The sequence below is a fragment of the Trematosphaeria pertusa genome (genome assembly GCF_010094035.1).
Source record: "Trematosphaeria pertusa strain CBS 122368 unplaced genomic scaffold BU26scaffold_17, whole genome shotgun sequence".
Taxonomy (NCBI): Eukaryota; Fungi; Ascomycota; class Dothideomycetes; order Pleosporales; family Trematosphaeriaceae; genus Trematosphaeria; species Trematosphaeria pertusa.
Window position 1 is genome coordinate 864,424 of NW_022987228.1, and position 25,151 is coordinate 889,574.

At 53.5% G+C, this 25,151-nt stretch overlaps 11 protein-coding genes across 11 annotated transcripts; 5 read left to right on the forward strand and 6 right to left on the reverse strand.

The window, feature by feature from the left end:
- The first annotated feature begins 60 nt into the window (after positions 1-60).
- Positions 61-4,683, forward strand: BU26DRAFT_466208 (uncharacterized protein). Its single transcript, XM_033825222.1, has 3 exons — positions 61-265; positions 318-4,025; positions 4,082-4,683. Exons 1-3 carry the CDS (start codon positions 204-206, stop codon positions 4,434-4,436), a joined length of 4,125 nt encoding a protein of 1,374 aa, XP_033678533.1. The 5' UTR covers positions 61-203; the 3' UTR covers positions 4,437-4,683.
- A 244-nt stretch (positions 4,684-4,927) lies between these two features.
- On the forward strand, positions 4,928-6,167 carry BU26DRAFT_543579 (carbohydrate esterase family 16 protein; the record flags this gene model as incomplete). The annotated part of the gene is made up of 2 exons (XM_033831701.1): positions 4,928-4,989; positions 5,096-6,167. 2 exons carry the CDS (start codon positions 4,928-4,930, stop codon positions 6,039-6,041), a joined length of 1,008 nt encoding a protein of 335 aa, XP_033678534.1. The 3' UTR covers positions 6,042-6,167.
- BU26DRAFT_609557 (NAD(P)-binding protein) lies at positions 5,620-9,738 on the reverse strand (the record flags this gene model as incomplete). Its single annotated transcript, XM_033835931.1, has 6 exons — positions 5,620-6,867; positions 6,930-7,118; positions 7,793-8,053; positions 8,104-8,346; positions 9,275-9,469; positions 9,532-9,738. The coding sequence occupies 6 exons, from the start codon at positions 9,736-9,738 to the stop codon at positions 6,094-6,096; spliced, it is 1,869 nt and encodes a 622-aa protein (XP_033678535.1). The 3' UTR covers positions 5,620-6,093.
- BU26DRAFT_523811 (uncharacterized protein) lies at positions 9,732-10,028 on the reverse strand (the record flags this gene model as incomplete). Its single annotated transcript, XM_033830143.1, has 1 exon — positions 9,732-10,028. A coding segment is annotated over one exon (247 nt), but the record flags the coding sequence as incomplete, so codon positions are not given.
- Positions 10,029-10,334: 306 nt separating this feature from the next.
- Positions 10,335-12,746, reverse strand: BU26DRAFT_523812 (HET-domain-containing protein). Its single transcript, XM_033830144.1, has one exon. It carries the CDS (start codon positions 12,591-12,593, stop codon positions 10,671-10,673), a length of 1,923 nt encoding a protein of 640 aa, XP_033678537.1. The 5' UTR covers positions 12,594-12,746; the 3' UTR covers positions 10,335-10,670.
- Positions 12,747-12,927: 181 nt separating this feature from the next.
- BU26DRAFT_570225 (uncharacterized protein) lies at positions 12,928-13,506 on the forward strand (the record flags this gene model as incomplete). Its single annotated transcript, XM_033833978.1, has 1 exon — positions 12,928-13,506. One exon carries the CDS (start codon positions 12,928-12,930, stop codon positions 13,504-13,506), a length of 579 nt encoding a protein of 192 aa, XP_033678538.1.
- A 67-nt stretch (positions 13,507-13,573) lies between these two features.
- On the forward strand, positions 13,574-14,176 carry BU26DRAFT_570226 (uncharacterized protein; the record flags this gene model as incomplete). Its single annotated transcript, XM_033833979.1, has 1 exon — positions 13,574-14,176. One exon carries the CDS (start codon positions 13,574-13,576, stop codon positions 14,174-14,176), a length of 603 nt encoding a protein of 200 aa, XP_033678539.1.
- Positions 14,177-15,108: 932 nt separating this feature from the next.
- On the reverse strand, positions 15,109-15,460 carry BU26DRAFT_554998 (uncharacterized protein; the record flags this gene model as incomplete). The annotated part of the gene is made up of 1 exon (XM_033832297.1): positions 15,109-15,460. One exon carries the CDS (start codon positions 15,458-15,460, stop codon positions 15,143-15,145), a length of 318 nt encoding a protein of 105 aa, XP_033678540.1. The 3' UTR covers positions 15,109-15,142.
- A 1,505-nt stretch (positions 15,461-16,965) lies between these two features.
- Positions 16,966-17,862, forward strand: BU26DRAFT_570227 (uncharacterized protein; the record flags this gene model as incomplete). The annotated part of the gene is made up of 1 exon (XM_033833980.1): positions 16,966-17,862. One exon carries the CDS (start codon positions 16,966-16,968, stop codon positions 17,860-17,862), a length of 897 nt encoding a protein of 298 aa, XP_033678541.1.
- A 691-nt stretch (positions 17,863-18,553) lies between these two features.
- On the reverse strand, positions 18,554-19,378 carry BU26DRAFT_510035 (uncharacterized protein; the record flags this gene model as incomplete). The annotated part of the gene is made up of 1 exon (XM_033827191.1): positions 18,554-19,378. One exon carries the CDS (start codon positions 19,376-19,378, stop codon positions 18,554-18,556), a length of 825 nt encoding a protein of 274 aa, XP_033678542.1.
- Positions 19,379-22,795: 3,417 nt separating this feature from the next.
- On the reverse strand, positions 22,796-24,114 carry BU26DRAFT_570229 (uncharacterized protein; the record flags this gene model as incomplete). Its single annotated transcript, XM_033833981.1, has 3 exons — positions 22,796-23,410; positions 23,480-23,873; positions 24,005-24,114. The coding sequence occupies 3 exons, from the start codon at positions 24,112-24,114 to the stop codon at positions 22,796-22,798; spliced, it is 1,119 nt and encodes a 372-aa protein (XP_033678543.1).
- Positions 24,115-25,151: the final 1,037 nt, after the last annotated feature.

A 25,151-nucleotide genomic window follows, 5' to 3' on the forward strand; every position in this document is an offset into this window, starting at 1 on the left:
ACCCTGGCCGAAAGCGGAACTGACGTCGATCCCCAGGCAGTGACAGCTCGGCGCGCCGCCCCCAGCACCGAAGCATGAAAGAAAGCGCGACACTTTGCCAGCACAATTCCCGGGCTTTTCGCCATGTACTATAGCTTCAATGTCTAGCTTTGCGCCATTCTCTTGTACATATCCACATCCCTCGACACACAAAGACCGGTAGCATGGCCGAGGACCCATCGCCGCAGCCGGTGCTGGAGCCCGTCGCGAAGCCGCTGGCCCTGATGTATACTCCCCCGTCCTGCTGCGTGAACGCCTGGAGACTAATGCAGACGCAGTCCCGTCGTGATCAAGGAGGCTGCCCTCGACTCCCCGACGTTTCGCGCGACAGCCGTCCACTTCAGCGACCAGATCGACCTCATCGAACGATGGCTCGACGGCTACGTGCGCGCCGTGTCGAAGCTCGCCGCCGAGATGACCGCGCTCCAGACGCTCGTAGACGCGTACGTGCAGGCCTCGCACCCGCCCCTGCAGCTCTCCGAGGCCGTCCTCGACCACGACTACACCGTCCTGGCGCTGAAGCGCTTCGGCGAAGGGGCACGCGAGTTCTGGAGTAGCACGCTGCGGGGCATGAAGCGCGCAGAAGCCAACGTATGCGACCCGATACGCGCCTTCGTCCAAAACGACCTGCGCATGCTCAAGGATGCCCGCAAGAACCTGGACACGACACAACGCACCTTCGACGGCGCCATTGCGCGGTATGCGGGACAGGCAAAGACCAAGGAGCCCTCGTCCCTGCGGGAGGACGCATTCCAGCTCCACGAGGCGCGGAGGGCATACCTCAAGGCGAGCATGGACTTCTGCGTCATGGCGCCGCAGGTGAGATGCACGCTGGACAAGATCCTGGTCAAAATCATCACGGAGCAGTGGCGCGATATGAAGAATGCGCGTGACTCGACTAGCAAGAGCTTCGCCACGTGGAGCGGTGATATCGACCGCGTGCGCGGATGGAGCAAGGAGATGGAGAACAACGAGCGCGTGTTCAAGCGCGAGCTCCACCTGGCCCGACAGCAGATTGAGAACAGCGCCGAGCTCGGCTCACGGCCGTCGCGGGATTTAGACGACTACGCTGCATCGACTGTCCCGTACCTGAGCACGCAGGGAGCGTCTAATGCTAACCTGCACTCGCCCGCCAAACCGGATCCAGCCAATGAAAAGGCGGAAAAGCAGGGCTGGCTCTTCCAGCGCACCATCACGGGCAAGCCCGCTAGAACGTATTGGGTGCGCAGGTGGTTCTTCGTCAAGCACGGCATCTTCGGCTGGCTGACGCAAGGGACCCGCTCGGGTGCCGTTGAAGAATCCGAGAAGATCGGCGTCCTGCTCTGCGGCATCCGGCCTGCCTACCAGGAAGAAAGACGCTTCTGTTTCGAGGTTAAAACGAAGGACACCACCATCCTCCTCCAGGCCGATACTCAGAGCGACCTCATCGAGTGGATCTCCTCGTTCGAAGTAGCGAAACGAAAAGCCCTTGAGGACACTTCCAAAGATGCCGGCGCTCTCGGGACTGTTGACGCTGCCTTCTCCATTAGTCCTCCTGTAGCACCTGAGTTCGCCGCCAAGACCTCCGAAGGCCATGCCGCCCATGGTAGCGACGACATTGGAGCCCTCGACCGCGCCGAAACACTAGGAGTTCCCGGAGCTGACGCCTTAGCTGCGCGAGGTAGCTTTGACGTCACGCGCCGTAGCACCGCCGTCGACCGAGACGGTGAGGGCAGCAAGAGAGATCATGCCGCGAGGATTATGGAGAAGCTTGACTTGACGAGGAAATCCACAGTAGGGCCCCAGCTAAGTGGAAGCAACCCTTCTTCCGCCTCCGGTGGCATCGCCAGTCTCATCTCCGCTAGTTTGGCCTCCGCAAGTCATAACATCGTGCAGGTCGGACAGATTGCGGCCCCAGCCCCCGGACTTCCAGATACTCGCCTCGTTATGGGCCAAACTCTTCCGTTCAGCAGCTTGGCTCCCTCAACGCTTGCCAATCCCCCTGCGCCTACAAACCTGAGCAAGGCCGCCGTTGCCGTTAGTGGCGAACGTGGACTGGGCATAGGCCGGTCCGGGAACATGCCTGGAGGACTGATGGCCAATCTCTGGGGCTCAGTGAACTGGGGATATGTAAATCGCCTCGCACGAGAAGAGGAGGCGAGCCTCAGGGAACGGAGTCAATCTGACCCACCTAGTCCGATCCGTCCCTCTTCAGGACTTGATCCTTTTGACAAGCCGAGCGAGGTGTCTTCTGCATCACCATCTCCAGGTGCATCGACTCCGGCAAACGCAATTCATCGCAAGACTATCAGCTTGGGAGGCCCTACCCCATCACAGCCCGTAAGGCCGGGCTTGGTCACTGAAGACTTTCCGAACTACTACCCTCTCGCCCTCAGGATGCAGGATGCACAGTTTCGCATCCTCTTCCCCACCGTTCCACGCGCAGAAAAGGTTGTGCTGGTTTTCCGCGCCGTCTGGAATCCCACCGAACAGCAAGAGTTCCCGGGCCGAGTGTACGTTACGGCTAAAGACATCTACTTCTACAGCAATCATCTTGGCCTCGTTCTTATTACAAGTATTAGCATGGGTACGATCGATGAAGTAACTGCTGCACCAGGAAAGGACTGCGACTTCTTGTTCCTACATTTCAAACCCGGTTCCAGAGAGGATGGTGCCACACGAATTACCGTCAAGACTTTCCTCGAGCCTTTAAAGCTCCTTCAGCGCAGGCTAAACTTCCTTGTCCGCAATGCTACCGCCGGCGAATACAATCTGGAAGAGATAGTCAAAAAATTAATCAAGATGGAGGTGAGCGACGCGGACCATTCGCCAAGCGACGAGGGCTGGGAGGACATCTCAGTCCACACGCCCATGGACCCTGGCTATGGTGGACGGGATGTCAAGACCAGTCTTCGCATCGACGGCAATCTGTTCGGACCCCCTGGAGCGAATGGCAAGAATGCAACCAAATTCAAGCTGCCGTCACAGCCCGTCATCTTTGCTCCCCAAGGCATGACACAAGTTGCGGTAGAGAAGGAGTATGATATCAGCGCCAAAGCTCTATTCCACATTCTGTTTGGCGACAAGAGCGCGGTCTTCCAGATGCTCTACCGAGAGCGATGGGCCCAGCGCATCGTCCAAGGACCCTGGGCGACTAGTGACCAGGGTCTCCAGCGACGAGACTTTGAGTACGAAGTCGCTCAACCTGGCGATGCCGACGCTGTCGTCATCAATGACTATCAGATCATTGAGGTCTTGAACGACCACCTTTGTTACGTAGTAGCGGACCGCAAGACCCCGTGGTACCTTCCGGGTCATGAACGTTTTGTTCTCCTGAGCAAAATCGTCATTACGCACGTGTCTAAAGCACGCTGTAAACTTGCCATTTACACCAAAGTTGACTGGTCGAGGCACCCTCGATTCGCGAAGAAACTAATCGAACGACAGGGACTACAGGATATGGAGCTGGAGGCACAGGATCTTGTCGACGTGGTTAACGACCAAGTGGCGAGGCTCGGGCACAACCGGAGCACAGGCAAAGTCACCAGCATCTTCGGCCAGATTGGCATCGTAACACAAGCTTCGCAGTTCGCAGCTGAGGACATCCCACCGCCGAATCGACCGCGCAAGTTCAAGCTGCGGCCGCAAACTACTGGCTCTTTCGTGGTGCAGCTCGTTGGCAACGTCGTCGTCAGCATATTATCCACCATCATGAGTTGGGTATTAGCGGCATTTGCCGGGTTGGGTAACGTTGTCTCTGCGCACACCTTCCTCGTCGGCCTCCTTCTCGTGAGCGGCGGAGCAAACTTCTTCTACTCCTCTCGTGACTCTTGGTCTTGGTGGAACGAGCGAAATGCGGCAAGTTTCATGTCGCGGCTCGGAGTTGGCCCCTCCCCGATAATGACGAGGTCAATCTATCTCCGCGATTTGGAAGAAAGCTTCCTCGACCTGAACGACACGGTCATCCCCCAACCATCGCCAATGAATATGGGAGCGGACAATAAATGGTAAGCCAGAGCTCCGTTACCATGTCGGTTTACTAGCGTGCTAATGACGATCGCAGCCAGCAGACCTTTACCTCTCTTCTCACCAACCCAACATCCAACCCAGCATCACCGATTTCGCCGTCGACGCACGCATCACGACGTCTTCACCATACGCGCCAAAACCTAGGTTCGCACCGTCACGACTTGCTCGTCGCGTTGCGCGTCGTGAACCGCATCGAGAAGGAAGTCGTGGAAGCCGAGTTCGAAAATTGGCTGCTTGATGAGACGCACAAATGTGAGCGCGTTGGAGTCATGCTGAGCGAAGATGATCGCAAGGAAAAGAAGGAGGTCGAGGACTGGATGAGGGGCTATTGCGGCGATTGCGAGGCTGCGCTTGGTATTATAAGGGAGGGAAGGGTCGGGCTGATTTGATACTCACGGTGAGGACTTGGTTTGTATGAAGACTTTGGGTTACCGTTCAGTTGTGGATTGATCTTGCATATAGGGTATGATACCATGGGCGGATACGTAGGTACGTAGTTGCGTTATCGAATTGAAAGGCTATTCTCCCTGGACTGTAGCTGGTATTACGACTAGCGGGTAAGCGGTATTTGTAGCTACGCGCTGTGCCGCCTTCCTGCTATCGGCGCCGACTAGCATCCCAAAGGAGTTCTTTCTGGACGAGACGCTCCCCACATTACGGAGCCGACTACGACAGCGCCTCCGCCAACGTTAGATTAAGATTTACGCGATGCATTCCCAAGGACGTGTGATCCAGGAACCGGGCACATGCGGGGAAGAAGCATTTTAGCCGGAGCTTCGAATTCCACCACTCAGGATATAGGATCTTTAGAGTACTTCAGGCCACGACGCACGCACTGCAATTGTTAGATATTCGGCCTTGAATAAGCCAATTAAGCAACATGTTGAGAATCACCAGTTTCTTCCTGTCGCTCGCAGCTCTCGTCACTCGAGGGAGAGCGGGGTAACCATTCCGCACAAGCAATCATTTGACTGGGATGAAACGAAATACTTGTGCGACCTCAAAGATCCCTGCCGTATACCAAATAACGGAGGCTGACATATCCCAGAATCGCCTTCGGCGACTCATACACCTTCGTGCAAGGCACCGCCGGCTATCCAGCATTCAGCTTCATCGGCGGCTACCTGCCGTCCCAATTCTCCTTCAAGCCCCAGCAACTCCTCTCCGACCGCATTGTCGGTGGCTACAACGGCACCGCCTGTGGAGGTCCCAACTGGGCCGAATATCTCACTGGCTGCGGCCTCGGCGACGGACTCCACGATCCCGCACAATGCCCCATCCAGCTCTGGGACTTCGCCTTCGCCGGCGCGGACACAACGGAAGAACTGCTCCCGCTCCATCATAACTACACCGTGCCGTTGGTTAATCAGACGCAGCAGTATCTCACGTACGCCGAGCCAGTCATCGGGCACCACATGGACAAGACGAGAGCACTGGTCGCTATCTGGATCGGTATCAACGATATCAACGACGCTGCCGGCATGCCGAACGTTACGTACCTGGACTTCTACGACGCCACGCTTGACATCGTGTTCGACGCTAGCGTGCAGACCATGTATGATGCCGGGTATCGCCACTTCCTCTTCGTCAACCTCCCGCCGCTCGACAGGACGCCTTCCGCGCAGCAGTCGTCAAATCCAAACCCCAACGCTACTATGATTAACCAGTGGAATTCTGCGCTGGCTGCGCATAAGGATGCCTGGGCGCGAAAACATGACGATGCGACAGCGCTGCTGTATGACGTGAATTCGTTCTTGAACGGCGTTATGGATCACCCGCAGAAGTATGGGATTACGAATACGACGGGATTTTGTGGGTCGAAGGATCCGCAGGTCTTGTTGGATCCGGAGAGGTTTGGGTGTGTGCCGTTGAGGGAGTATTTTTGGTTTGATGCTGGGCATATTTCGAGTCGGGCGCATGAGGTAATGGTGGAGGATCTGAGGCCTTTTTTGAGAGGGGAATCGGAAAGATATGGGAGTGATGGTGGACGGTGACTCGTTCAAATTCGCGACGCATACGTCTACGAAAGAGGACGAGAAAAGAAGCTCAGCCCCACCGTGCAAGAATAGCATCAACCACCCGCGTCGGCCTGAACTCCGGCCAGTACCTATTCACCTCCTCCGACGCCCCGGTGATCGCCTCCCCTCTATCCAGCACCAAGTACAACAGCCTAATCTTGCCATTCTCCCAATCGTCCGGATGTCCCGCAACCGCCTTCTCCAAAAACTCCCGCGACTCATACGAAACATCCATCTTCCGTCCCGTACGCTCCTGATACTCCGCCACAATTTCATTCAACGTCTTCCGCTCCCCTTCAATCGCAAACGTCGCATTCCGCAGCTGCGCCTCGTCAAACTTCGTAAGAGCATGCACCACATAGCGCGCCACATCCGCCTGTGTAGTCCACGAAATCGGCGTGTCCCCGCTCCCCTTCACGACCACCTTGCCGTTCGCCCAGTCAAACGCGCCATGCTCCGGGTGGTTGACGAGGAACCAGTCCACGAATGCGCCGTTGAAGAACTGTGCACATGGTAGTCCGATGTCGAGAAGGTGCTTCTTCACGCCGTCCTTGATCGCCCACATCCCGCCCGTCTTTCCCTCAGTACGGTTCCCGAACTCTGAGGGTACGAAGAGCTTGACGCCGGCGTCTTTTGCGGCGTCCGCGAGCGGAATTTGCGCCCGCAGGGCTTCGGGAGTTACGGTGACGGCGGCGATTACGACGTCGATGTTGCGTAGAGCTGCCGCCAGTGTTTCGGAGTTGGCGTAGTCGACCGTGCGGAAGATGGCGCCTTTTGCTTTTAGTGTTTCGTCGGGATCGCTCTGTGGAGATGCGCGTCAGCTGTATGCATGGCATGTGCAATCTGCGCGAAGGGCGTATCTACCTGCCGCGTTAGCACTACTACCGTGGAAACGGTTCCGGAGTCTTTTTGGGCAAGGAGCTGCTCGATGATTGGCGTGCCGATTTCGCCGGTGCCGGCTACTGCGAAATTCTTGTACCCGGCCATTGCTGGTGCTGAGACGCTTCCTTGGGGAATGGAAGATGAGGGGCCTGAACCGCACCAGCTTGCCTGCTGTATTATGGGTGAATGGACGGAATGTCTTTGTATGTAGCTCGCTTGATGACTTCTGACGCGGATTATAAATGCGCGAATTCGTAATCAACAACACACGGTTGCGCAGATAGACGTACATATGATTCCAAATGCTCACCTGTCTACAGGAAAGCCATAAAACTTGCCGCAAAGATAGTATTAAAGCCCTAAGTAGACATATTAATGTAACGGTTACATGGCGGAAAGCCACCATCAGACAGACCTACGTTGCTTCCGCAACCCGTACGGGTGAGGTCCACTGACCTTGATTAGTGATCCGCAACATCGCGTGCTCTAACAAATCTCTCTTGCCAGGCGCATGGACATCATTATCACGGGCATGAAGAAGCCAATGGCTAGATCTCTTAAAGGTAGTATTCAAGAGAGCGCAACAGTTCGCTTGTATGAGAAGGCGCTCTCCTAGAACGGGCGTCATTGGAAACTGTATTTCTTAGTCAATAGAAGGCTGTGTGGTCTTTGCATTACATCTGACCTATACTAATATTCCACCTGAGTGTACTTCCTGGTATGGTGCTTCTGATAGCTTAATTGAAGCTAGACTCGTGGATGATGTCCAGCAGTTCTATAGTTGTCTCCGCTAGCTTCTGCGGTATTTCAATGTGAGGCGAGTGAAAAGAGCCCTTCAAAACCACAGTGTTCTGGAATCCAGGAATGTCGATACGCATGCGTTGGAGCTCCGGAACAAGTATGCGATCCGTTTCCGTCAAGATATACCCAAAGCACCCGCGAAAAGAGTCATCCCTGTATGGATCCCACTGCACAGGAGTGGAGAAGCAGGCGTATGGTTGTTTCGGCAAGAGGGAGGCTAGTCTCTCCGCTTCTTCCTCGGGTAGGTCATGGAATAGCATGGCTGTGGCATAATCCTTTCTAAATGCCACCAATCCTATAGACTCCTATTGACGAGATCAGACCGCGTTCTAATTTTTTTTTTAAGGATACTTACGTCGTGAGAAATCCATTCCGGAATGTGGGCGGGATCGATTCCCATAGCGGCCATAGCCGAGGTGCCCTTGGGTGCCACAAAAGCGGCTGCGAAGATAACTGCCACTACGCCACCCTCGAGCGAATGCTGTACCATTGCTTTCTTTGCGAGATTCCCCAATGCCGCAGGGCCGTAGACACCGCCGTACGAGCGCATGAAGAGTACTATGTCCCGGCCCTCGTGGATGAGGGGTTCCAAGACATGCTGGCGCAGATAGTTTGTCCGGATTCGCCGATGGCGGATTCCGGGGATCAAATTCAGGATAGGCGGGGGAAATTTTGCACACAGCCGGATACCCCTTGGTTTCGAAGGCCTGAACGAGAGGCTCGAAGAATTCGACGGGCGGCCACCCGCCCGGACAGACGACGATAGTAGGCTTCATACCGTAAATTTCTGGCACAGGGTAGGTCCGATCCTTGTGAGTAGGATTGAGAAGGAAGGTGAGAGTCCTTAAACAAGGGCAGAGTGGTGTGAAGTGTAAGCATTGGTGGAACAGAGCTAATTTGGCGGGACACGGACTGCCAGGAGTGCTGCCAACTGCCCAACGCTGCCCACGCCGCACACCAACCCCAGTCCTTGCACCGCCGCATGAAAGTGATGCGCATGGCACACAGCCATCCGAGGTCGATGTAGTCTGTAGTACTTGCAGTCAAGGATCTCTGGCTGCGTCGATCCATCCTTTAGTTGTTGCCTACCTAGGTATCACGTTCCTATCCCTCACCCGCAACACGAACGCGATTAGCAGGGAGTTTTCAATCAATCTCTAGCTTGACGGCGCGTAGCATGCGTCCCTGTTTTCTGAGTAGCGCGAAAACAGATCCTAAACAGACCTCTATTCTGTTGACTTATAGAGCTGCTAATGACCTCGGGAGTCTGAATTTCCCATCCAGGCGTTACTCCAACGTTACGGATGCGCTCGCCTACATGTCCTCGATCTACACTCTGACCTGAATGTTCCTTACGAAATCGCCGATCCATTCTGCAGTACATCGCTACTCGCCAACATCATCCCCCCTTCAAAGATGCAGCTGCCCTATTCCTTCTCCTTTGTTCTCCGGATCCTTTACATATTATATCGTCAGCAGAAGCCCTGCGCCATGCCAAATGTCGCTAGCGGTAGCCGTGTACTAACAATTGCAGATGGCGAAGCTGCAATGGCATTGTAATCCTCCTCAGAGGGCTCCCGTGGGAGCATATGCCTGTTCCTTAAGGCCCTGATATTATGGCGATAGTCTTTTCTGACTTGAGGTGGAGGCTGCTGAGACCAGTCTGGGTCGTCTGCACAATCGCAACCCTTCCAGAGGTCGGTATTCCCATCGTCGGTGATCTGCATCTTGTCAGTCCGAGCCCAACGTATAAAAGACAGATCCAAGCCAGAAGTCTACTGACCCCGTTGCATACTCCATTTTCCTCCTTGCCACAGCACTCGCTGCACCAAAAATGCTCTTTCCTAACGTCAGGGCACGGGGCATCGTCCGGGAAAACATCATCATCGTCGTTTTCGGACTCATCTTGTTTATTTCTCTGCTTGTTGCTCAGATTTCGCTTTAGAATCTGTACCACGAACTTTGGCCCCGTGGTTTTCTGCATGCCCATCATGAGATAAAGGAGCGCCCCATGTGCTCTCTAGAGCCATTTATCAGCAAAACCCGTTGTGGAGGGTCTCGGTCGAGGTATAGAGGCCACCAATATCGCGCGGAAATCCGAGAACAACGAGGTCTACCGTTACTGTTTCGATTCGCTTGACAGGCAGTCCACACGCTTTGGTTTGAGTATTATTGAACATACCACCAAGGACGAGCGAACCGCATGGCCGCGAAGTTGCGGCACGAAAATCAAATTGCGCGGGTAGTAGTAACACCAAAATGACTGATGGTTTCGGCATGGTTGAATTCTGCACATTTACAAGTCAACGTTTCGTTCATGACATGTACCGAAGAGCATGCCACAGTCGCCTATGACACTCTGCCAAGGAGGCACAGTTGCGGCGTAATGAGCTACCAATCACATGTCAACAGCCCAGAGAGACGGAGGCATGAGCGGTCTAGTCGTTACCACCACCATTTCAATTCATCAGCCCCCTATGAAACTTGGACATGCTGTATTCGTAAAGAATTAGGATGCGAGCAATGAGAACTGAGGTGCAATTTCAGGCCGACTACGTCCTCCGCATCTCTCAGCCCCAGTCGATCCACCAATCTGACCCACAATCCCTACGATTACCCAGAACTAGACCAAAGAAATGGATGTAAAACACATAGGAAGACTCCTTAATCAAACTTATATCCCTCCTGATTGACCGATGAGTACCTACGTGTCATCGGACGGGGAGATCTCTTAGGACACAATGGCGATTGCCCTTAGTTCTCCAAAACATAGCCCGTGATAAACTGGCCAACGTTCTCGCTAGCCCATGAACTAACCACATTCGCTGCTTCTTGGTCTGCACCGCAGTCGGCGCTTTGGACGGGTCGATCCACTCCACTCCTAGTTTGTTCGAGTCCACTCTGACTGGTACTTACGACGTCTTATTGAAGAAAAAAGGTAGTCGAATCCATCAGGTCTTCACAGTAGAGCTCGTCAACCATTTCCCCGTTCATAATGCCGCCCACGTATGCAGCCCCAATCAAGTAGTGGTTTGACCTCCTAGGTCCCGTATTTTCTCCTGCATCCTGGGGAACGGGACGCAACACAAATGGCACCGGCGGCCCAAACAGAATTACTACCACATCCCCCTCACGGGCGTCTGGAACGCAGGTGCCACAAAATCCACTTGTCGTTGTGAAAACGGATTTTGCATTCAATTCTCTCTTCAGGCACATGGCGTACTCGCTCGGTTCCGTGTCCGTGGCGCCCTGGTCTGTTTTCGAGGTAGCGCTGGGCCCATCCTGTTTCAGTAGCTCCAAGTGCATGTTTTCGTAAGCCGCGGGAGCCGCATCGTAACCTGACGATAAACGCTTGTTCGAGACCAGTATCTTCCAAAGGGGTTCCTTGGTCTTGAACTGGCGTACGAGTGGCGCGATAGAAGTGTCAAAGAGCTCCAGTCTCTCTTTTGCGTCAGCCACTGTGGCTTCCAGACTAGGAAGTTGCGAAATAAATTGGTCAAGATCTTGCGCCATGGGAACTACATGATCGATGGTGTCGATAACAAGACCCTCAACCTGAAGTGTCCGATTATCATCTAGTACTTTCCCATTCATGCAGCCCGAACCAGCTCCGGAAGCGCTGATACCATCCGGTGGGTGAAATGTGATGCCAGAAGGCTGATCCGCCAACTCTCCGGTCTGTCGGCAGAAGTCAGGAACCCACGACGGAAGGGGTGGTTGCTCTATAGTTGGCGGGAGTGACGGTATATACGGCGCCTTAGAACCGATTCCCGGCAGAAAGACGCCGGACAGAAAGTACAGACCTTCACCCGCGGAAAATATGTTAGACATCGCATCGGCATAGACGGCCGCACACGGTTTACGGTAGTCGGCCACCACAACCGTCTCGGAAGGCTTTACGAGGCTTAGGAGAGCATATACCCTATCTCTAGGATCTGTCGCCTGAGATGTCCGCGAAAAGAGGAGCAGTCGTCTCAGAGTCCCACCGCCTTCCTTCCGCATCTCGCAGCGTAGATCATCGAGGAGATCGAGTTTGACTGCCGCTAAAATTTCAACATCGCCCTCATCTTCCGATCCTAAATCAGAGGCATACGTTTCGGGGCTGGTCTCCTTCTGCGTCTTTGGGCGCGCAAATTGCATTCCGGTAAAAATCTCTCTGGCGATAGCCTTCCAACCGCGGATGAGAGTTGACCACAACACCATCTTTGTACCGCACACAACCAATGGATCGTTCTTTGCCAACGCAAGCTCCTGCAAAATCCAGACGCGAGATAGCCATGGCCTCTGATCTGGGAGTCCGAAGAAGAAGCTACCACACCGTTGGTATCGGTCGATCTGTTGTTTGCGATCGGCTTCGTTCCTATCGTTTTCGTCTTTATGCCGAAGGCCTTCGTTGGCTAGCAGCGGAACTGTGTCTAGTGCAACGTCGCTATCTTTGTCCGCCTCACCCAGCCAGATGATGACCCGGTCTGCCGAGGAGTAAATCTCTCCCATAAGACCAACCTGCTGGTTGCGTTCAATTATGTCTTTTTGATTGATGCAGACAGCGTCGACCCAAAGAGGTTTAGGGGTGCTTCCCTTGGGAAGTCGTAACCCCCGGAGCGCCAATTCCAGGTTCCTGGTGACGGAGAATTCCGCTCCGTCCAAGAGGATTGTATTTGGAAATGAGCTGGGTTCGCCTCCCCAGACGTAGGACAAGGCATCGAAAATGCCATATGTTAAGCTGGTCTTTGACAGGCGACAGCTAATCTTTTCGTGGCTATCCTGCGGGATGATTGTAAGGAGACGGATCTCGCGTTCGGCAGGATCTATGGGCGAGTATTGGAAACTGCCGCCGATTGACATGTCTAAGACGTGTCACGATATGCGCTTTGTCTTTCCGGCTGGTAGAATCTTCTTGGCTTTGGAAGAACAACTCGACACCGTTAATATGGAGAGATTTCGGAAGACAGTTCTGAAGAGGGATTGGGGTTACTCGAAGAGCTTGCCTTCTTGCCTCTGCATCTAAGCAGGCGTTGCCAAGGCTAGCGCGGTGCTGTGGTTGAATCCTGGATGGATGTTGAAAGCGGCTTAGCGCGGCACGTGATCTGCCTTAGTCATCAGATCCGACGCGAACTGGCGCCATGCCATCACGACTCCACACCCCATCCGCAACGACCCGGCCGCTGTCTCGATATAGATGAACGCGTCGAAGCCCTTTGCGCTGGCGCCCCGCAGCCGCGCCCTCGACCGCCCAGAACTCGACGTCCAGCGGCAGCCACACACGCCGCCGCCAAACACGCCGCCAGCCTCTCCCCTTGACGCCAACAGTCGTGCGAGCTCGCAGACGCCCCCAGCGACACCCTCGTCCTTATCTACGTACCCCTCTCCGCCGAAAGCGGCCCCGGCTTTCGATCACACCACACAGAGCGTGCTTGGCCGGCTGCAGCGCCTGCGGCAGGGCGAGCCGGACAGCGCGGGCTTCTCTGGCCCGCTGTCTGCGTCGCAATACAAGGCCTTGAACAATGCCATTGCTGCCGACAGGGCGCTCGAGAGCTGGGTCGAAAACAAGCTCCGGCGTGAGTGGGTGCAGAGCGGCAACGGCGGCGGCGTCTTCACGGTCCGGATGCCCTCCCGCATTCATGACGCCTTCGCGGACCTCCTGCGGAGCGCTATCGATGACGAGATTCGTCGCATAGGCGCTGCTGCGAAGACAGAGCAATTCGAAGAGGGCCGAGCTCGTACAAGACATCAGGCCGTGGTCAACGACTCGCACTAAGGTGTACCGCCAGGGCAGCTATAAGGACACCGATACTTCGTTCTCCTTCCGCCGTCATGGTTGCCCAATGGTGGTTATCGAGGTTTCGTTTTCGCACGACACACCGGCGCATGAGCTTGCTACGGAGTACATCAAAAGCGGCACGCATGCCGTGATTTTCGTCGACCTCGAATACCGCAGCCCCACTCAGCGAGCTGCTTCCGCCGCATCATCAGTACCATCCACCGCCGTATATTCCATCTTCCGCCGCTTGCGCACTCAGAAACCAAACGGCAAGTACGCCGTACGAACTGAATGCGTTGTCAATAATCAGCCATTTCTCACCAACACCTCGGACCCGGATACCATATCTGAAGGCCACCTCGCGCTCTGGCTGTCTGATTTCTGCCCGACGGACCGCCTCTCACGCGATGATGAGGAGGACACGGCTGTGCGCGTTTCACATACGAAGCTCGCCGCCATCCTTGCAGAGGCAGAGGAGGAGCAGATGCTCTACGATAGCCACCAACCCGGCCTGGATGCTGATGAGGATTACGAGTCTGATGAACCCGTAAAGCGCGCCGCCGACGCCTCTTTCAGCTCCTGCAACGAGGACCCGTCATCGCAAGAGAATAACCTTGACGATCCTGAGTGGAAGCCAAGCGGGAAGACGAAGAAGGCCAGGACATGAGGCGGGAGGCGCACGAGGCAGAAGACATGCGCGGAGAAATTAAAAACAGCAGTGTATCGAAGAAGGATGGGGAGTATGTGTTTAAGGAGAGGGCGAATGTGGCGCATGGAGCTTGCGCTTCAAAGATTTGGGAAGGAGGGTCCGTCGCTTGTATTCAGCGTTTAGCCTCGGCAGACACGGCTTCAGAGTATTGATACCCCTTGTCTAGTTTCAATTACAGTCACATGTAGCTTAATGGCATCACGCATCTACCATTATCGACGTCCGCTCCCGCCCGCCATGCTCCGACAAGGCATGAACCGGCAGTCAGAGCGCAGAGGCCGATGCCGATACTAACGCAGACCATCCCTTTCTAAGCACTACAGCGTGCGTCTGGCATTCTCTCTCTCCCGCCAACATCCCCGATCGCCCCATGATGGCGGCACTACTCAGCCTCCTTGGACAACGGCCACCCGAGCGCTAGCACTGAACAAGCGGTGTAAGCCAGGAGTCTGCGCCGCAACACGGAATTAATGGTCATCTCCTCCATCGACGAATACTCAAAATAGCTTACGACGACAAGCAAGAGGGAAAACAAGCGCGTGCGAGGCCGCACGTGGCCTGATTTTACGGCCTCTGGGCATGAAAAGTCGTTGCGCCATCTCAAACGTCGGATACGGGCTACGCGCGATGTACGCCAGATGGCTGCGCTGCGGGTGTTCGATGGCGTCTTGTTTACATCGCAAGCAAGGCCTAGGTGTGTGCAGTTACCAGATCCGGCAATTTACTAGCAGGAGGTCAAGGAGATTGCTCAGTATTGTCATGTCCGGCGATCGTTGTGGGAGGATCGTGAACGACAAGAGTTCATAGGCGAAGCGGCAAGGGGGTATAGTCACAGGTGACTGGGGCGCCTGCTCAAGGCCTGAAAAGTCGCTTCGAGGAGTTGAACGAAGAAGCGGAGACGATGCGGCCTTCCAGAGTGTCTCCCTAAATGTGCTCATGCCTGTCTGCTGGGATGTGCGATGGCCGAGACGTCTCCGAGGGGTTGGGGATGGCAGTCAGGCCGTTGTAAGGATCATCCTCACGTTGCTTGTACACATGCTGTCTTTCAACAGTGTATGGTCGGCCGCGGGGACCAGGCGACGAGGCGGCTCTTCCAAGTGGCGTTTTGACGTGGAGATGACCGCTAGCAACTAACGTCCTGCCGCACGATTGCTCAGCCCTGCCCACCAGAACGACCGCGAGGGAGACGGGCGATGCCGAAGGTGCAACGATGCGAGAAAGAGGAGGAGAGAAGAGTGCCATTTTACGCCGAGCCTTTCCGGTTGTAGGCGGCTGGAGAGGCGGGTGACGAAGGAATCTAGAATTCCCGTGATTTTACTGCTTCGCTGACTTGGTGGCTTCGCAAGCAGCGTCCGCATCCCTAGTGGGTAAGCCAGCGGAGGCGGAGAGGCGTTGATGTGCGGCTGGTGGACTGCGAAGGTTGGCGAGGATTTAGGGAAAGTAGTTAGTGCATTCTTGGGGCAGGCAGTTCACAAGCCTGGCAGCCTGACCGTATAATTGATGTGCTAGACAATTATCAGGATAGATGCAGTGCACATGTTGACCCTGTCGGCAGCCCTCCGAATCTCGCGCGGGCGGTCATTCGCCACTACTGAACCGTGTCGCGAGCTGTATCGATAGTGCGGTACGGCTATCCGTCAGGACTTGCAGCTACGCCTAGAGGGGTGCGTAATTTTCCCAGGCGGCTAGCGGTCCTGGCTGAGCGGTATAAGCCATATTCATGACGGTCTCTTTTAGGCTTGCGACTTAATTCTCCGTTTACTCACTGCAGACCTGAACCACGTCCACCATTACTGGTTCTTTTGCGCAATCGAGTGATCAAAGTCATTGATACGGTCTGGTGTGCACAATTTTCATAATCCTAATCTGGGCCGACTGCATGCGGATGAGCTGGACAACGTCTTGGAACTCGAACCGCTCAGAAGCTGGGCAACCCGCCGGTGGGAGGAGGCGGGACAGCAGATTTGTTCTCCAAGGGATAGTCAAGCTTCTCAAGGCGATTGGTAACATTGGCAATATTCGTGTTTATAGGCATATGGATTTCTGATATAATAGTAGGGTGGGAGGGCTGTTCATTCCTCCATCAGGACTGGAGTCCGAGTCACTCCCTGTGTTGGAATGGATGGCTTCCAAGGAACCTCCTCTGCTTTAATACGGTCGAGGCTTCAGAAACAAGATAAGTTAAAAAATACTGTCCGCAGAGACAACGACGCGACTTAAACAGATCTTTATTACTTGCCACGTATATACTCCTGGCCGAGTATCTCCCTTGCCAGGTCATTAGACTCGAGGATACAAAGCGGAAAGACACGGGTCGAGAGGGTGGCGTATTTATTTGAGGCCCTAATTTGTAGCGAACGTGCAGTGAATGGAATGTATAGCGGTGGCTGGTACCAGTCTATAAGAGCTTTGCTTTAATTTCGTCATTCCTTAAAGGCGCGGGTGTGAGAGCAGGTGTGAGAGCAGGTGTGAGAGCAGGTGTAGAGGAGAAATTGGCTTACCTAGTTACTTATTCTCTTTGTCATCTAGGTACTCTACTCGAGGACCATGCGAGCTTTCCAAGGTTTCGAGCCGACCATGTGACGACAACGCTCGCTTAATCTGACCGCACCTGGTTATTTCATCCTCAATTCGAACTGCAAACGCAACTTATGCTTCCACTCGACGTCGAACCGCACCCGTTTGAGCGGTTGTAGCCTAATTGTGGATCTGCACATTGTTGTAGCTAGTCACCGAAGAGCGCTACCATGTCAGAATACGACTTCGAGGCTTTTGAGCAACAGCGTGTACCAGTTTCGCAAGTTCCTACTAGGCAGCAACTACATACGTACTTCAGCCTCAAATCGGCTGAAGCAGTGGAGACCACCTTTCATGATTACTACCGCTGGCTGGATGACTACCGCTCAAACATGGACATTCAGCTCCTTCTCACGCAGGATTGGAATCGCAGCTCTGAGAAAAAAATGAGGAACGCCCTCAAGGCCCTTCCACATATTCCTATTTTGGAGTTAGGAACCGCGAAGGGGACGAGAACCCAACTCAACGTACATCCAGTCTTCGAAACTCAATATTATGTACCGAAAGGTGCTCCACTGGAGGCGCAATTCGACCCTAACCACGCTTACGGGCCTGTTCTGTACACGGACAATCCTCTACGAATGTCGAAGAATCTAGAAAAGGGCCGCAACCTTTCTCATATGACCGTCAATGACTCGGCGTCGGGCTTAGGCTTGAACCTTAACAAGCCCTGCAATACCTCCACAGAGGAAGAGCCGGAATCAGCAGCTACAAATCTCCTGCCCGCTGCTTTCTCAAAGTTTACCACGAAACTAATTCATCTTGGCGGCGTCGAGGCTTCCTACGTCCCGGACTTCACCAATTCCAGCGTCCTGACACTAGCACCATATGCTGCCATTGCCAAAATTAGTCCGGCAGGGGCGGTTGAAGGCATTTTTGCCATTCCAGTAGATGGGACGCGGAACGGCGACCTAGTATACGTGGACTTGGATATTGAAGCCTGGGAGCCGGAAAAGAGAGGTATATACTATCTTGGAAAGGACTTGGATGACTGCGCCCAGCGGGAGTGGACTTTGTGTGACGAAATTGAGGTTGTTGAGGTTGTCAGCTACGAGCAAGATGACTGATTACGTGTCAGTTAGCACTAGGCAAGCTTTTTCGGGATTTTCTTTCTATCAGGCTACACGCTAATACATATAGCATAAACTCCTCCACAACGTGTCTGGAGGCGAGGGCCGCTCGCACACCACCTCATAGATGCAGCGCAATAAACGCAAGAGGAGGAACACATCAGAGAGAAGATAGCGGGCGTCTGGTAGGCAAACGCCGATGCGCTGGGAAAGGCCTCGAATACTCCCGAGACCTCTTTCGGGGAGGCTACGTCCGTAATTCCTTATCTTTTGTTGATTTCATTAAACTCTTCCCATTGCGGACCAGTTAGAAAGTTCCCAATGACGGCGACTGCAGCTTCTGCACAGGAATAGCTCCTCTTATCGTCTTCCGACAAACGCTTCCAATCCGTCATGTCAGCGAGGTCATGATCATGACGAAATTAGTATCCACAAGAGCAGAATTGACAAGGCCTGCAGTACTGAAAAAAAACCTGTCCAGGATATTCCGCCCCCACTAGAAGTTCCAAAAATAGGTGCTTTCTGGTAGGTTCCTGTTTATCGTAACGTGTCCAACGGCGGGATACAGGGCGAACTCTGGCGTATCTTAGATGCATCCTCAAAGAGCGGCTTAAGAAACTCCTGGTAAAAAGGGTCCGAAGTAATGAAGTTGTCTCTTCGGTCCCGAAGATACTTATTGAGCTGCCCCTCAGTTGTTAGTATTAGACGTACGAGCAGTGCTACGAACGACCACGACTCCTTCGTGGCAATACTGAAAGAACATTAGGTTTTGTAGTTGTTCTCGAATGCGCTTAGCGTCTTTGGGGCTAAGATCGTCCAAGATCTGGCTTTGTTGCAGTTTCTTGACTGTAAGAAGCTGATTAGGAGGAGTTGTGCCAAAATTAGGGGGCTTCTCACGCATGTCCTTCAATTCACTATCTTCCGCATATTTTGAACCCCCATACCGCAAGTTGATATAGTATTGAATTGTGGTTTCGAGCAGCGATGCTAATGACACTGCCTTGTCCTTCTTGTAGGTCCATTTCCAAGGTCCAGGAAGTAGCTCCGCGAGCTCCGTAAGAAGGTTCTCATACTCACAGAATGCGTCTTCCCACTCTTTTTGTCCTTGCCGGCGTATTTCAAGGGCGGATTTGCTTAGGCGGCCTATCGACATCCCATGTTGGCTATCCGCAACCGAAACAATATCGTACATAGCCACAGTCTTATCCTGCGAGTTGTCCTCTTTGGAGAGCGACAAGAACAACTTCATAGTAGCCGTATTGTCCTTTAGAAACCGCAGCATTTCCTGGTCCTGCTTCTCCTGGTCTTGTCTGTCCAGGGAGTCTGTGTTTGGCAAGTGTATAGGCGCAGCAAACTCAGGAGGTGCCCATCCTTGTGGAATTTTTATTGGCTTTTGACATTTATGACACCGCGAGTCCTCATTTAGTTGATTCAAGAACTCCAGGTGGACTTCCCGGCAGTCGAGACATATTGGGCGCCCTGTCGGATGGAATCCAAAGCCCGTCGTGGCCATACTTTCGGAATTGGTTGAGTTCCAGAATTAGTTGAGTTGCGGCGTTTGTTGAGGTTCGGAGTGCAGTTCAGTGTTCGAAAAGAGGTGCTGCTGTTGAAGAATGGGGCTAAAAGCACAGGCCCCCGAGCGGGGAGATACATTTGTACCTAATAAATCATTCACCTATGGAAATGATTTGCAAGGAAGAGATGTGCGGTCTACGCAGTCCCTTGATCCTCGTTCCGTCCTTTCTCCTCTTTTCCTAACCTCCATCATCTCATTGCCAAAGAACTGCTACCAGAGGCGACTTCGGCGAGCTTTCTCAGCCAACAAAGCGGCGCGTCACCTCGTTTAGGCAAAGAGGATAGAATGACTCACCAAGCAGAATCTCTATCACTGTTTTCACACATATAGCACTTGATTTTGCCAAGTTGTCACAGATAGGAGAGGCGTACTTCACTTTCAACGAACTTCTTCCAATGACTCGCTTATAGTCATATACGCGGCAGCATGGGGTTGCCTGCGTTAGACACTTTTGTACAGCGTATTAAGCGGCTCTATCGCGCAAGAAAGTCATCCCTTAGAGCACCAACTGCGTGATCCAGACGAAGTCGGAGCACACGAGAGAGAACTGCTGAAGCAATCGCCGACTTACAGACAAAGTACGCCGACACTATTCGAGAATGATCTGAAGATGGAGATCTCTGCGAACAAAGAGAAGAAATTGTAAGAGGTAGGGATAGCGTAAATTCAATCAGAGATTCTACTCTGCCCTAGCTTTCCGGTCGTAGATGTCCAGAGAGACACCCTTTAACGGTTGCGATTCGCAGCTTAATTCAAAGTTATGAGTTCGCCGGGAACGAGAGGCTTTTCACCCAGAAGTTGGCCAAGGCGTCAAGGACTCATTACCAAGAAGATCTCTACATCGCGCAACTATTCACAGCGCTCACGACCTAGGCCGATACAGCGCCCTCCCATTTGGACCCTCTAACCATGCCGACTCCTACCCCAATGGTGCAAAACGGCTCCGTCCGGCTTCCCGCTCAATCCGTTCCCACGTACGGTGCGCAGATCATATGACCGTCCGTATGCCGCCATGTTCGGAGGGTGTGTCACTAACGTTCTCATGCATGAGTGCAGCAGGCGGAGCGGGAGAGGAAAGAGATGCCGCACTGTCGTGCTTTCTGGGTACCATTTCCTAGAAAAGTTCAACTAGGAGTCGTACTGTACGTTGAAAAAGGGGAATCGCAACGAATTACTTTCACCAATCGGCTATGGGGGAATTCCATCGCGTAGCAACCTTAGAGTATTAAATAGAACGCCAGGTGTACTACAGGAGCTTTGGGGTATTAAGTCGGACGTCATCCATGCCATAGAGCAAAGCCGAGGGGAGAAAAGTAGATCAGAAATGGAGGAAAAGAAATCCTGAAGAGGAAAGAAGCGGGCCGCATCTTCCAGGCTAAGTTACGCTGTAGTATCCGAGGGCAATTTCGGGGTCCTCGTTAGAAAGACCCATTGGCAGCAAGTCGTCCAGGGAGTTGAGAAAGGGTGGTGGTGTTGCGTAGAGCATAGGACGTAAACGCGGTCTTCGCCCTACTGGGAAAGCCGCAGCTACGGCGCGCAATCACGTGCAACTGCTCTATCCCCGAGGTGGCGACGATGCACCGCACTACGATGGCCACGATCCTGAACTCGACAATTGCTCTACCATCAAGTCCTTGCCTATGGCCTGATGTAGTGAACACAGCACGCTCGATAGAACGACACTTTCCTAATCGCGCCTGATTCTGTCTCGAAATGGATCCCTAACATATCTTGACCCACGGCATGCCCAGTGAACGCCTTTGAGTCATCGATGAATCGGGTTCTTGACGTCAACTCGCGGTGAAGACACCCTGGCTTCCGCATTACCTAGGTAGTCATGGAGAGCTCGTAATGGATGCTCTCCGACCAATCGCTCCCAAACATCGTTGCCTAACCACAGTTCTTCCCCAAACCAGAAGATATTGCACATTTCCCCCGTCCCCGCTCTCTACGTAGGGACTTCGTTCGTCTGGAGCCAACCACGAACTAGAAACACTGTGCTCACTCTTCAACCATAGTAGATAGCGTTGAAGTGGCCCTCGCGACAGTCACAACCGGCGTCGAAACTGTACGCCGGGACAGCTAACTCCGACATGGCGGAACTTGGCAGCAAGAGATCTCTCAGAGAGATTGCTATAGGATACAGGGCAGAGAGACGAAGCGCCTGAGCGGCATCCCTCGTGCCTTGATGTTTTCTCATCTCGCGGGAATCCCTGTCTAATCGCTCATGCGCCTCTAACGACTGCGAAGTCCCTGAAAATCTAGTATAAAAGGTTAGAGAACGGCGCGTTGATGTGGACGACGCGGCGTTTGTCTGCATGGAAATAGCCAGATATCGAATGCGTCACGGGCGCTGACCTCAGCACGTCCTAGCTTGAACCTTCAAGAAACCCGCCGGTGAGACAAGGCCGAACTTGGCGTCAGGAGAGTGAAGGAGCTCATGCCGAGTAATCGGGAGGTTATAGTCGATGACACGCTCGACAAGGGCGACATAGAGACCGCAAGCAATTACAGGTCAGGGTGGGGCACGTAGCCGTGCGGGAGGCACGTCTTCCGACCTAGTCAGAGAGGATAGAAGGAGCAGAGCCGTTCGGGTGTGGCTTACAGCGCGGCTGCACCTCGCGTTGCGTGCGGTCTGAAGTAGGGGGTGATTGTCGAAGAAGCAGTCGGCCAGATGTGCGAGATTCTTGGAAGGTTTGGAGCGCAAGGCGCTTTTGTGCAGAGGTAGACGATGGCAGAGTGAGATTGGAGAGCGAGCGGTCCCTTCTCAATAGACAGCTGCAAAAGAGGCGGTCCTGGGTGACGACAATGAGATGTTATGGGACAGCTGGGTCGACTTATTAGGCAGGTTCTTCAGCGCGATCTCCGCGACAATGGCCTTCATCTCGCTGGAACTTGGACATCTACAGCCAGCCTCCTTTCGCCTCTCCACCACAGCTCGTCTCGACTACCCCGAACCTCTATTGCGACAGGATGTTCACTTTGTCCTCAATGTAAAAGATGTTGTAAAGGACATACAGAAGTATTAGCCGTCAATTTGCCATGAAACAGTCCTCCAGCCCATATGAAATCCGATGCCCCTATAGTCTAACATCGGTGTTCTGATCCCTTCGCCAATCCGCATTATAATGCGCACCACTCCCATTCAATCATCCCACACAACCATCTTCCACTTACTACCTTCCTCCCTCAGCAAGCCCGCCTGAATCTCAACATTCGGCTTCACTTTCTTTGTCTGGCCCCTGTCCGTCTTCTTCTCTGGCCCTGGCAGTACATCCGCCACGCCAATCCTTCCAGGCCCCTCCCCGGATTCCTCCTTCAATGTCTCTACCAACCGAGCTGCCACCGCAGTACCTAGCGACAAATCTCTCCAGCTCTCCTTTGCGGCTTCACATCCTGATTTCCCATAAGAACGGAGACGGGCACATAGATGCCGGCAGAGAAGGTGGTGTCGGGGTTCATTTTCAGAGCAATGGGGAGGCCGGTAGTCGACCAGGTAGAGGCAGGGTATTGGGTGTAGTGCCTAGTGTCTTCATCGGTCTCGTCGTTGCTGTCAACTTCGGTGGATTTGTTGGACATGTCTGAATTGATGGAACTCCTATCGATAGGATGGGGTAATGGGCGTCGCTCAAGGAACCCAATCTGCATACCGCAGAAGAGTAGGGGCACGCTCCCGATCTCCCGCAGGACAAAGAAGGCCCGCGGCAGATGATATACAATCGAAGCGCTGGATGAGGGCTCCACATCATCAGGGTCCGAGTCAAGTTCCGAGATCTTTGGCGAGGTTGAGAGCACCCATTTAGTCGGAGAAGATATGTCATCCTGGAAAGTCGCTTCAAAGAGAGCGTCTTCATTGTCGACATCGTTATTATCAGGAATAGGCTCCATAAGGAAGAGACGGTACTCGTAGTGATCATCATGTCCAAGCAGTGGCTTAGGTTCGATACCAAAAACGTCGCTGACCACATCCTAGCAGTTGACGGGTACGTGGCGGGCATAATTTGTCGTCCTGGCGACATTGCTGACGGTGAGCCCCACCCACTCGCCGGAACGCTGATCAGGGGGAACATAGTGAGCAATCTTGGTGAGCCAATTCCGGAAGACGGTGAAATCGCCGCCAACGCCAACGCGCTTGCATGCCTTAGTGAAGCCGTCTTTGTCGAACCTAGCATCTCGTTCAGCCCCCGTCCTCCACATCCGCCGAAGCACGCTTGAGAATTTCCTGCCGGCCCAACGCTGAAACATGCGTATCTTGTCCCGGCCAGCAAAAACCGATGCGGGCCAAGAGTCCAGGGCCAGCTCATTATACACTTTCTCGAAGTCGGTGCGTTGGGGATAGAGCACCTCGCCCTCGAGCAATTTGGTGAGCGCGCCCATGAATATGTTGTCGTAATGGGTATCAAATCGTGAGAATTCGTCGGCATCTGGTTCCCTGAAAAGATCAGCTTTTGTCTGCTGAAGGGGACCAGAAAGAGCTTTACGCAGTCGGATTTAAAGGCTACTTACCGACCGAACGTGGCATAGTACGCTCGCTTGAATTCATCCTTATCCTAGGTGTAGGACTTCATCATAGTGTTGAACATCTTCTCTAGATCTAGTGGCGTAGGTGGTGTAGGTGGCAAGGTTGTAAGTTGTGATTGAGAAGTGTTGCCGGACATTCTAGTATAATCCATGGTGGGCTGTAGATAAGTGGAGGTAGAAGAAGGTAAAAGAGTAGATCAATCGCGGATATTTGCACCTTTTATATGCGGAGCAGCACCAGCAGCACTTAGCTCGTGCGTACTAGCCCTTCCACGTACGCATTAGTTCTTGCAAGTGCGCATTAGTTCTTTCACATGCGCCATAGCAAGTGGGAAGCAAACTATAGGTACCAGGTTCTAACCACGAAAGGGACTAGGTATAGTGGTGAGCGACGTTTTACCGGATACTCACCCGGTCACCAGGATCACTAACTGATCAACAAATCAATCCCTCAACTGCTACAACTCTGAGCAGCATCATACGGCAACAGGATCTATCAGGAAAGAAGGTCTTCAGCCAGATTTCTCACCTATAGTCACCTGCCTACCAATTCGTCCTTCAGCCCCTCACCAAGACTCTAGCATGAAAGTCTGCGCCTTGTCTATCCCTTGGTGCCTCATTTCCAGAGGCAGTTTGCCCTTCGTCTATTGGAGACCTCGTCTAGGGACTATAGTAATTACACGCAGAATCGTTGCGCTACAGCGTTTTCCACTTGAGTGTAAGTAAGCGCACGGAGTCGCTCTTTGGCGAACACGGCGACCTCTTAGAGCCCAGGATGGGGGGCGTCACAATATCCCTATGGAGGGCAGCACGAGCTTCTGCCAGTCCAACTTGAGTTTCGAGGACCATGGCAGCCTGCTGCACGGCGGGCGTCGTGATGGTTCTGGGACCGGTATGAGCTTTCGTGGATTGTCGCACTTTAGTGACTATACCATGGCATTGCACCCGGTAGCCCTAAACGTGCGTTCGACCTCGCTCTTGTCATCCACAAATTCCCTATGGCCAGCATTTTATGCCAAGTTCCTTTTACAGCACGATTGAAGAGGGTACCTCCTACAATCGGAGATCTCTAGTAGAGAGTTCACTGTGGGCATTGCTGGGTAAGGTCTTAATGTCTGATGTAGCTTACTAGGGCGCCCTCATAGACCAGCGTTCAGATATTCCGGAGGTGCGAGTGGTTGAGACGAAG